Source organism: Octodon degus, unplaced genomic scaffold (assembly GCF_000260255.1).
Source record: "Octodon degus isolate 3935 unplaced genomic scaffold, OctDeg1.0 scaffold00013, whole genome shotgun sequence".
Lineage (NCBI taxonomy): Eukaryota > Metazoa > Chordata > Mammalia > Rodentia > Octodontidae > Octodon > Octodon degus.
In genome coordinates this window covers 22580926-22593083 of record NW_004524589.1, presented here as the reverse complement: position 1 = coordinate 22593083, position 12158 = coordinate 22580926, and the positions used below count along the sequence as shown (strand labels likewise).

The following is a 12158-nucleotide window of genomic DNA, read 5'->3' as shown; positions in this document are numbered from 1 at the left end:
TTTTTTTGCGGAACGGGGGATTGAACTCAGGCCCTTATGCTTGCCAGGGAAGCGCTTATTCCACTGAGCCATCTCCCCAGCCCCTTAAGTTATGGTTCTTAAAGAAAATATCAAATCCTAGGTTGTAGTGATGTTACATGCCTATAATCCCAGCACTCTAGTAGGCTAAGGGTGTAAGATCTAAAATTGAAGCCCACCCTGGGCAACTAACTTAGCAACTTAGTGAAAGCCTGCCTCAAAATAAAATACAAAACCAGGTTGGATGTAGCTCATGGTAAAGTTCAATGCCCCGGGGTGAGGAAGAGGCTGGGTAAGTGTAGAGTGTCAGGCCCAGGCAGAGAGCAATATGTTAAGTGGGCTTTGGTGAGAATACTTAAGAAACTAAAGGATTTTTTTTTTCTTTTTATTTTTTGAGACAGGGTCTCCCTATGTAGTCTAGGATGACCTCAAACTCACCACAGTCCTCCTGCCTCAGCCTCCACAGTGCAGTATTCTGAGCAAGCACCAAGCAATATTATATTTATATATTCTTTGCTCCAAATAACTTTTCTCATATCATAAAAGGATGTAACTTGTCATATTTACAGTCTAGTTATTAAAATAAACAACACAAGTCCAAGTATAAGTAGGTAGATAGATCTTTAGACTAAACTCAAATAGAAGGAAAGATTATGTAACAACTTCCAGATCCCCAATGTCATACTAACTATAAGCTGATAGTCTCTACTACTATAACTAATAATGTATCTGAATGCAGACCAAATTTATCAAATGCTGTTATTATTTTGACAGGATAATTTGGCCAACAGAAAAGTTAGGGACTAGTGTGGAAGTTAAATCATAAAAGGCTATCCAGAAATATAGCACCACCCTTGTATATTGTTTTAATATTGCTATTGAAAACTAACATATTTGTCCAGGCAATACAGTGAAGATCCAATTTGAGATGAAAAAGAGGTAAGAAAAGATTACCAAATGTGCTCAATCAGAAGGACTGTATTTGACCTGGAATCTCAAAGTGACAGAGTTACTTAGAAATTAACTACTTAGAAATTATGTTACATTGATAGTAACAAAGGCACCAGTAATTTTGAGAAACTCTATTAGAATTTCACATGAAAATTCATAAAAGTTAGAAAGGAACAAGTATTCCCCTGGTGAAGGGAATCCACAGAATAAAAGAGCTAGAGCAGGGAATTTAGGCTTCTATTTTTAGCCAGGAAGATTCCATTACTAGGAGATCCTCTTTCCAACCCCAACATCTTCCCAGAAATGAAACTTGAAAGAGATCGGTAACTTCAAAAACAATAATAACTCCCATCTTCTTCTGGTGGAGTTGCACAAACTTAGGTCAAGATTATCTGTAATCAAGCCACCCAAAATCATGATCTCATATTTTGCCCATCACATGACCATAGATATTAAAATGTGTTAAATAACATCTAAAAGTGTAAACCCAGAGCTTTCTGAGCTCTGGGTGCATGTTGTTCAGAACTACGTGACAGTAAACTAAGATACTAACTTATTTTACTGTTATGTAAGTATATGTGCAAAAATCTTGACACAAATTTCACATGCTTATAACACTAGCTTTTTAACAAGTCCAACATCAAAACCAATTTCCAAAATAACCATAACACAAGTCTAAAACCAGTAACATTTATACGGACTACCTAAATTTAGTGTGATGAAAGATGCTATTTTTCAGAAGAAGGTAAACTACAGCCCAGATTCAACATGTTGAAAGACTGTTAAAAAAACAAGTTGAAAGACTTTTTGCTGCTTGAACTCACAAAACCATACTTCAGCCCATCAGGTCACCCAGATTAATCTGTTAGTCACATTTTACAACCCCCACTGTTCTTTTTCCTTTATCCCCCATCCCCCCACACCCCTAAATGATTAATATAACATGACTTGGAGTTGCTGTTTCTTGCTTTATTATATGTTTTACAATGAAGCGAAGATGCATTACCTTTATGTGATTTGTTTACTTGGTGTGTTACGATATACTTTAATAATTTATCATTTATACTTTTAATACTTTATACGAGTATCTATATATTCTACTTTGTAATTCAAACAGCAGATTCAAATGCCTTGTTGTGGGGCTGGGGAGATAGCTCAGTGGTCTAAGCATCTGCCTGGCCAGCTCAAGGATACAGGTTCGATCCCTGGTGCCTCCAGTTCCATGCAGGCCACTGAAAGTGTGGTGGCATGTGCCTGTAATCCCAGCACTGGGGAGGCTGAGACAAGAGGATCACTAGGAGTCTGAATTGCATAGCAAGACCCTGTATCAAACAAATAAAATTTTTTTAAAAAGTGTTCTGCTTTATCAACTTCACAAGTCACAAAGACTTGTTACTTTTCTAAAAAATTACAGCCAGCATGTAGTCTCGGCTACTAGAAAGGCTGACACAGTTCCTGATCAGACTAGCAACATACAGAAGCCCTGTCTCTTAAAAGAAAAGATGTTTTTTCCTATTTTTATGAATTTGGAATTTTTATTAATATTCATTGATACTTTTTTTTTTTTTTTTTTTTTTTTTTGGCAGAACCAGGGATTGAATTCAGGCCCTTGCGCTCGCCAGGGAAGCACTTATTCTCCTGAGCCATTGCCCCAGCCCTTGTTGGTACATTTTTGACATACATAATGACGACACTCATCACAGGGAATTTGTATCTGCACATGATTGTCTTAAGTCATTTTTTTTTCATTTCCCTTCCCTCCTTTCAACACTTTTCTTCTTTAATAGTTCAAATCTACCATTTCTTCTTCAATCTGTATTTCCTTCTTTCCCTACCCCATCACCCTCCCTTGTTCCCCTTCCAATTTGAACATTTTCTTCCTCCTTCCCGATATCTGTCTACCGGTTTCTCGCACAAGAGAAACAATGTGAATTTTTTTTTTTTTTTTTTTTTTTTTTTTGGTGTAACCAGGAATTGAACTCAGCCTGTAACTAAGCCATCTCCCCGGCCCCAACAATGTGATATTTAAATGTGTCCAACTTATTTCTTTATGTTCTCAAGGGGCATCCATTTACCCCAAAAGCTTCAAGCACATCCTTTCTTATAAGAAAGTAGTACTCCACTATATATTAAAAACCACCATTCCTTTTAAAAGAAAAACTGTGAAACTTTTTAAAAAGTACATCCCGGGCCAAGGGTGCGTGTAGGTGTGCAGCGCTCACGGGGGATGCTCAGTGCTCTGGGTTCACTCCCAGCTGGGGAGTGGAGCACACCATATCCAAGCACACACTCAGCATCGGAAGTTTATAACACTGACAACTAATACACTAATTTCAACAACTGCAATCTACTACAGCAAGTAAGAAAACAGGCTTTAGAATACACCTAGATTGCAGTCTGCTTCTATTCCTAGGAAGCGTTATGACCTTGGGGAAATAATTTGACCTTTCTAGACCTCAGTTTTCTCATCTGTGAGATAAGAGACACACTGGCCCATTACACAGGTACTGTGGAGATAAAAATGCAAAAATCCAGAAAAAGGAGAGCAGTACAATCACCCAGCAAGACAACAATAATTGTGCATTTCTAAAGAAATGTTTTCAAGAGCTACTCGGACAAACCACAGTGAAATATAGGCAAACACCATTAGAACCTTAAAGTAAAATATACAAGTGACATTCTTAATTGATACATTCAATGAGTTACATCCCAGTTCTGAGGACAGCCACCCTCAAAAAAAGACATTTGAGAGGCTGGGGAGATAGCTCAGCAGTCTCAGCGCCTGCCTAGCAAGCACTAGGACCCAGGTTCGAGCCCTGGTACCACATGCTATGCCGGCTACAGAACCCCCAGCAGCACTGTACCAGTCACCAAAACCAGACATGGTGGTGCACACCTGTAATCTCAGGGGTGGGGAGGCTGAGAAACAAGAACCACTGTGAGTCTGAGCTGTATAGCAAGGCCCTGCAACAAATAAACAAAATAAAAGACATCTGAGTGGATATTAAAAATCACAATTCTCCGGCTCAGCCTGAGAGGAGACTGCTTCTTCTTTAATGAGGTCTCACTATGCTGCCTAGGCCAGCCCCGAACTTGATCATCCTCCTGTCTCAGCCTCTGGAGTAGCTGGCATAACAATCATGTGCCACTTTGTGCCACTACAAACGGTGTGAGTTAGCTATAATGAACCCTACCTACTGGTTTGTCCTGCATAGTTCAAGTTTGTAACTTCTTACGCTCATATGATTATTAGTGGGACCTGTTTCACAATAAAAATTGTCAAAAGACTGATAAAATTCCAGGGCTGTCCTACACATAGGCCCATTGCAGAAACGGAACAGGGGTGAGGGACAAAGCAGAGCTGTGCTAAAAGCGAGCGGTCTGCAGGTCCCTCCAGGCCACCTTCCATGCTTTGTTCAATGAATGCACAAACCAGGACACTCTTAAAAAATGATCTCAATTCCAACCAAATATTCAAACGCAGAACTCAGGGAAAAGCAAGCGGCTGGTCTTCTTTCTTCTTACTTCAAGGGTGCCTGGAGCCTACTCTGTATGAACCTACTCACAGAAGATTGTAAAAAGTGTTCCATTCATCCTTTCCAGGAGCCTGACTGCAGAATCACCACTTGTTGAACCTTCTTGACAAACAACAGTACCGGCAGAAGCCTGGGTTCTTTTCCTATGCTCACAACTGCTTGGGCAAGTGGGGCAGGAAAACAGAAAGTTGGACGCTACCCTGAGCAACTGAGAAGACCCTGTCTCAAAATACAAAATCAAAAAAGATAGGGATGTCACCCAGTTGCAGTCTTTGGCCCCCAAAGAGAATCCTTATTTGCCAATACTTTGAATAATGTCATAAAAATTCAGATTTCCACTTTTTCTTGAGAAATGCAAAGTTCCTACAATACTTGCACTGATCCTGCCATTTCCAGCTGGAGCAGAACAGCACCTAGAGAAAGGACACTCACTATCCAGTCCCGCACAGTCCTCTCCCACCCTCTCCCAGGCATGTGAGTTTGTAACCTCCCCTCAGTGGTTGGAGATCATCTCTCGGGAGACCATTTTTGTCCCAGCAGATTAGTCATCATCTACCAGAGGGTCTCTCATTCAAAACAGGAATCAAGAACTTATCTGGGAAATGAGAAAAAGCAGCAAATTTGATTTTTATTTTCTTCTATCAAAAGTGATATGGGGGCGCTGGTCTCCACCAAGCTATCTGGCTGGCCCTTCAAATTCTATATGTCAAAGCTAACAAGTTTCAGGCAATAGAGCACAAAATGAAGTGATTATGATTTTAAAATAATTTCTAGTAAACGATTTGTCAAAAGTTGTGATCACAAAAAAAATTTGATCACAAACCCAAATCACTCCCTTCATGTAGGGACTTTGGATTAATAACATACTTGTTCTACAGTGTAATTGGAGAAATGGAAGGTAAAGAATTTTTCTTCAATTCTACTGCAGGCTTTTTGTGGAAAACCATTGGTCAAACAGAAATTATTTCAGTTTTAGATGCTAGAACTATAACGCAAAAAGTTAAAACCTTATTTATAGCATTTTTATCTATTAATTTCTCAGCTACCAAAGAACTTTCACTGTCACATGGTGCAACCAGAGACTTTATTTATATTTAAATAATCCTAACAATACCCCCTCAAGAATCTAAAGTACTTTGCAAACACTGTATAACCATTTCTAAAGCAGCATTTTTAGGTGCTTTGATATTGTTTAAAAGACTGTAGTTTTTTAAAAAAACCTGTTTTCAAAGGCACAATCACAGTGGTAAAGTTTTCCTCTTGCTGTTAGATAAGGGCTCTGCCAGTTTATAAGGAAGTAAAAGTTCTGTTTTGCAACAGAATACTTAGATTTAGTAAACTCTGACTACATAAGGAGAATAAAAATAGAATAGAAAAAACGCTTTTCAAAGACATTTGCAATCTCTTCCACACTGATTTTAAGTCACCAAATACTATGTACTCAGTTTGTCTCCAATACAGGCGTAAACTGCAAGCAAGGGGCTCTCCTTCCCACTCCACTTGCAAACGCAGACCCTACTTTCTGACCATCTGCTCGGAGCTGGTAACTCCCCTAGGCCCGGTCCCCGCTAGGACATCGCCCCCGGGCCGGATGTCTGCAGGTGCTGCGGCCAGGAGGACGCGATCAGCCGAACGGGTTTGGGTGAAGGACTCGCCCCGATAACTACACTGGGGCCTCTAGGAAGCCCACCGTCCCCCGCGTTCCCAATTACACACACAGACACACACGCACGCGCGCGCGCGAAGGCCGGGCCAGACAGCTCTGGTCCCTCCCAGACACAGCGATCCTCGGGACGCGCGCTTCTCGGGTTCTTCAGGGGCGCGCCACCTCCTCCCCCGCCCCGGGCGCCTCTGTCTCTCAGGCCCCGCGGCCGCTAGCCATTGCTCCTGCGCCCTCTCTCCTGGTTCTGCGTCCAGAGCAGCGGGCGAGCGCGGCCCTGGAGCGCGCCACGTGGAGCGCGCACCCGCAGCCCAGCCCCCGCCCGTCCTCCGCGTAGGGTCCGCGTCCCTCGCCCCGGCTCCTGCAGCCCCACTGCCTGGCCCACTCCAGGCGCCCCGGACTTGCCTGGTTCGGGTCTGAGGCGCGGAAAACATGGCAGGCCATCTGCGACTCGGGGTCGTCGGGCTGCGCCTTGATCAGGTAGGCAAAGTAGGTGAGGTCCTGGCTGTTGTGGATGAAGCGCGAGATGTGCTGCGCCTTGTGCTCGAAGATGAACACGGCCGGGTTGGGCTGCGCGGCCGCAGGGCTGCCGCCCCCCTGGCCTCCGGACCCCGGCGTGGGGACGCAGCGCAGGAAGGGCGCGCTGAGCACCAGGAGGACCTCGCGCGCTGCCCCGCAGCCGCCGACCTCGGGCTTCTGGCTGCGCCGGCGGATCTCGGCCATGAGCCAGGGCAGCATGGGCAGCGTGGTCCTGCGATCCAGGCAGGACCCTCCCACGTAACACAGCCGGAACCGCTTGTCGCCCGGCTTCCCGAGCCCCGGCTGCGCTGTGGCGCCCGGCTCGGGCTCCAGGGGGTGCGGGAAGGGCTCATCCTGAATGCAGCTGGGCGGCTCCATGGCGCGCCCCACCAGAGCACCGTGGTAGCCCGCCGGGCGCGCCGCACCCCCAGTTCCCCCTCTGCGGGCGAAGCCGAAACTGTGCCAACTACTGCTCCGGGCCCCCGCGCGTCGGCGGCCCTTCCCCGGGCAGCGCTGCTCCGGGCGGCTGAGAGCTCGAGCTGCGGGCGGCAAGGCGAGTGCCCAGCAGCGGGCGGGAGGGCGGAAGGCTACAGGGGCGCGCCCTGCCCTCGGCTCGTGTCCGGGTCACCACCCCTTCCTCTGCCGTCGCCCGCCGAGCGAGCACCAGCCCAGGGGTCCCGCTGCCGCCCGCCGGAGCGTTGCAGCCCTTCGCGGCCGCGCGACACCTCCCCTCGCCTCGGGCAGACACTGAGGCTGGGCGGGGACTGGGGCGGTGCGCGGGAGGGGGCGCGCGGGGCGGAGCTGACTCCTACCAGGGTGACCGGCTGTCACCTGGAAGGTCGGGGCTGCCGGCTGCGGCGCGCTCGTCCAGGGGAAGGGCCTGCGAGAACTGTTCCGGTGAAAAACAAAAACAAAACGTGGCCTCGCCGGGCCGCTCCTCCTCTAGGGCTGCTGCAGCCCAGCCTGCTGCTCCTCCTCCCACGGTTCCCGTCCCTCCCTCGCTCCTTCCTTCCTTCCTTCCTTCAAGCTGCGGCTCTGACCCGGCTGCTAGCCCGCCTTCCGTCCCGCGGCGAAGAGCTTTGCTGGCCGAAGCTTATCTGTGAATCGGCTCCTCCGCCTCTTCTTCCCGCCCCAGCCCCTCCGTCTCGCCCCAGGGACAGCAGTCCTGAGCTGGCGCGGGCACTGCCCCAGCCCGCTTGGCCTCTCCGTCCTCTCCTGGGCGTCTCTGCTGCCCCCTGGAGAGGGGACCGCTCGCACTGAGGTGCTGGGATTTTTTTAAAAAAACATTTTTAATTGATTTCAATTCCTTCTAAAGCCTGCATATACCTGCTATATTTCCTAATCATCTCAGAAAACACTGGTGATTATTAGACTATTAAAATAATACAAATGTTCACTTCTAAATGTAACATTTTTGACAACGTGAATCTTCCCAGTGCTTAATGCCACTATTTTAAAAGTTATACTGTTACAGATTCTTTGTCCTCTTAAATGTGGGTATGAATGCCCCTCTAAAATAAAAACCTCAAAAAATTTTCAGGGATAACTTGATCATTTTAACCTTAAAAGAAAAGTAAAGGATTATACCTACTCGAGTTTTAGCAAATTCCAGATTCTCTTTTTCCTCTGAGTGGTAGTTAACAAACAGATGAGATATGAGAGAAAAACACGAAGCAAAGGGAGAAAACATTGAACTTTCACCGCAGAACTTGTAAAGAATGAAAACTTGTTCGATGTATTGTAGTGTAATGGTGTTCTCCCCTTTTTTTCCTTGTGCTTGTCTAAGATCAATATGATCAACTGCATTACTCTTGTGCTGAATTTTTGAGGGCACCCTGATGGCCTTTTATTAATAAACATCTAAATTCCAAGATGGAGAATAGTTTTTGTTGTTGTTGTTGTTGTTGTTTTGGGGGTTTTTTTGGCGGAACTGGGGATTGAACTCAGGCTCTGTCTCCTGCCAGGGAAGCGTTTATTCCACTGAGCCATCTCCTCGGCCCCAGAGATAGTCATTGATGGGAGTAAGTCCTTTGATTTAACCACTCCAGAAACCTTCTGCAAAATGGACCCATCCCTTTAAAAAGCAATAAAAAGTTCTTAGAACACAGAGTTCTCCCTGGACCTTACCAGAAACTCATACATAAATCTCATTTCCCTAGGCTGCATAGCTGAGATTTATGGAAGAGGAAAAAAAAAAAAAAAACAGGAAAGCAAACAAACTGGAAAACCACAGAAATCTTGTAGAGTCCACAACATCAAGCAGCTTGGGAGCTAGGATTGAATTTAGAGTCCCAGCCAGGGATTTCCTATTGGCATAATAAAGAGAAGCCACAAAGAACAAACACTCACTTATTATCAGAGAAATAGAATTGTCATTGATGTTATGACACACTTCCTGCTCTGCGATCCCCTCGACTATTTCTTTGAAACGTGTCTGTACTGTTTACCTTACTGTGTGCTGGTGCACATTGCCACTGTTCACCAGCGTCTGGTCCCAGCTGCACCCTGACACTTGGGAAGATAGCTCTCTGCCTTCTTGAAGTTATTCACGTTCTCAAGACTTGTTCAGACAGTGAAATGTGAAGAGAAGTGTCCTGGGTCACACATGGGATAGAAATAGTTGCCAGCACAGTAGTTAACAGCCCACTTTTGTTCTCCAGGGGTTACAATGAGAATATGTCCATATGGAGGTGACCCGTGATCAGCCCAGCCCAGGGTGCTGAGCCACCGCCCTTGAGACAGCTGTCATTGTCTGCCAGCAAAGTAGCCTCCTCAAGCATATGAAATAAACTTTTGTTCTGATAAGCCACTGAGATTCCTGGCTTAGCTGCTACCTTGTTATTCATCTCTTATCCTGCCCTGTCAAATAAAATTATACTCTAGTACATGTTTAATGTTGTGTTATAGTCATTTACACATTTGACTTAGTACCTGCAGGAACTAGATGGTAAACTCTTAGCTTCCTGCCATTATTTCACTTGCAGAACTTACAGCATTACCCATATATAAAAATTACTCAACTGTGTATTGATCAGTGGAATGTAGAAAAGGATAGGACAAGATTAAACTAAAACACTGGCGACTGGGCGTGGTGGTGCGCACCTGTAATCCCAACTCCTAGGAGGCTGTAAACAGGTGGATCACTACAAGTCCTGATCTAGTAGTAAGACTCTAACACCCTGTAGACCCTTCCCTAAAATACAATAATAATAATAATAATAAACTAAAACACTGGGTATCTACTGCTCAGAATATACAAGAGCAGGGTGTTTGGTGCAAGTTGAGGTAATAACGCCCCCTATGGCCCCCAGCCCTCACACTCAGCCAAACAATGAGAATGCTCATGAAAAGCATTTTAGACGGGATGGTACCCTAAAGTAAACTTCACACACATTTTTAAGGTGCTGCTCTAATATCCTAGTTTGAATTACTGGTGACAGTACTAATTAAAATGTAAGCTGCATTCAAATCTTATTTTAAAAGTTTGTACAGCATGAGAAACATGAAGGTCTGATCACTGAAGTGCTCTCTCATTGTGCCTCTCTGTCCCTCATCCTGTAACCCCCACAGCTACTTTCTCCCACTTTTCTTCCCTGTGAAATTATTACTATACACACAGTTCAATTCATTCTGCCTCTTTTCCCCACACTGTCACATCCAGACAACCTGGCCCCTTCTCCTGATGGCCTTCCTTCTGCCTCCACAACTTGAATCCTCCATCTTTCACTATCTAATTCATTATTCACGTATTGATGACCCAAATCTAGGGTCATCGCTTCTGAAGATATATTTCTTTCCTTTTGGACCTGGAGTTTCCGGCCTCTTCTTTGGTGCCTGTCTAGTGCTCACTACATTCTTTATAATTACTGGGTATTTGTGTCCCTGACAAAAACAAAAAGTATCTTGAGAGAAGGGATTGTTGGAATATGTGACATTGAATAAATCACTGATTTTAATTTAAACTAGAGAGTAAGAAAAAAGTCATTATCACAGAGGTCATATGCCTATGTATTAATGAGCTAGTTTCTGGTTAAGATACTAACTAGAACCATCTGCTAATTACAAAATGCTAGAAAATAACAGATCTCTCCCCAGAAATGTGATGGAATTCTAGGTGGGGATGGTGAACAGCACAAGCATTTGTGATTTAATCTGATTTCAGATGCCAGCAGGGCTCTCCTCCAGTGTTCCCTGCTCCCTGTGACCTTGCCCCAGCCCCAGCAGCTGGGGCATTCCATCTTCCTGCTTCAAGGAAGGGATGACACAGCAGAACAGAGAGAACAAAAGACTCCATTCTTAGCCTTCAAGCTTCAGAAGCTAAGGAGCTGGCACAGGCAGTAGATTTAGAATATATGCTCTAAGAGGGTTTTTTTGTTTTTTTGTTTTTTTTTTTTTTTTTCTTGCTCTAGATATGAAGTTTCCCCAAACTTGGAAGATGGATTAGAAGAGGAAAGAAGAGGGCTTATGTCCTATGGATCTCCAGAGAGGATATCTTGCTTGCGTCTCCCTTGGCTGAGCCAATGAATGGGGACCATGGAAGCCCAAACAGAAGTCTGTGCTTCTTCTTCCCAGGAGTTGCCCAGAACCTGGAAGACCTCAGCCTTTTCTCATGCCCATCATGGACAGAGAGCAAGGGAAGAAAGGGGAAAGTTCAGAAACAGCCTCTGGAAATGACCGATATTTATACAGGGGAATAAAACTCCCAACCTAAAAGGTACCTAGGATGAGTTCGTGTTCTCTAAAACTGAAGAATGAGTTTTAGGAACAGGAAGTTAACAGCAGAATATATTTATTGGGGGAAAGAAAGCTCCTGTCCAAGAGAGGGACAGAAGAGGGACCTGAGCAGGTTGCCCCTGGAAGCTATCTCTTCCAGGGATTTTTATAGAGTAAAACCGTGTGGTAAGGTCGCATAGGTGAGCATGAGGTGGGACAATACTGATGAACCAATGAGATTACAAGCACCATTGTTCAGATAAAATTGATTAAATCCAATACCAAATGAGGAATCGAGTCACATAGACATGGACATGAATACGGAATAGGGTCTCTTCCTGTTGGCCATTGGGTTAGTGACTCATTCAAGCTCTTTCAAGGTTATTTTTTTTTGGGGGGGGGGGGACTCAGGATCCCTTCAGGGCAGATCTGGTTTGGCTTAAAGATGAGGGGATCGAACCACAGCATCCTGAACCTGACTGCTTTGTTTCAGCAGGCACTTAAACACCTGAACTAATGGGCAGGCCTCCTCAAGGTGATTGACACCTATTTAGAATATCAATCCCTAATGGCCATCCCTAGGGAAATATGTGGCTGCACTCGTTTACTCTTTTGTCCTGAGGTCTGACCCAACGTGGGAGTGTCTGTCTCTTCCAAAGTTGCAAAGTCACTTTGTCTTCCATATTGTCTGCTTCAGGGCCTGGCCCTGTCTGACTGCTTATATATTTCTAATTTTTTTTTTTTAATTTTATTTATTTATT

At 44.9% G+C, this 12158-nt stretch overlaps 1 protein-coding gene across 3 annotated transcripts in view; it reads right to left on the bottom strand.

The window, feature by feature from the left end:
- Nucleotides 1-11382, bottom strand: part of Tbc1d4 (TBC1 domain family member 4) — a 234472-nt gene extending 223090 nt beyond the window's left edge. The window contains exons 1-2 of one of the 3 annotated variants that reach the window (XM_023709624.1): nt 11096-11382; nt 6571-6654 (exon numbers count right to left, since the gene is read on the bottom strand). In XM_023709624.1, the coding sequence (XP_023565392.1) occupies nt 6571-6609 (39 nt within the window). In that variant the 5' untranslated portion in view covers nt 6610-6654; nt 11096-11382. Of the gene's footprint in view, nt 1-6570; nt 7622-11095 lie in introns of those variants that run through there. The other 2 variants (XM_004626289.2, XM_004626291.2) reach the window with 2 other exon arrangements.
- Between the last annotated feature and the right edge of the window lie 776 nt (nt 11383-12158).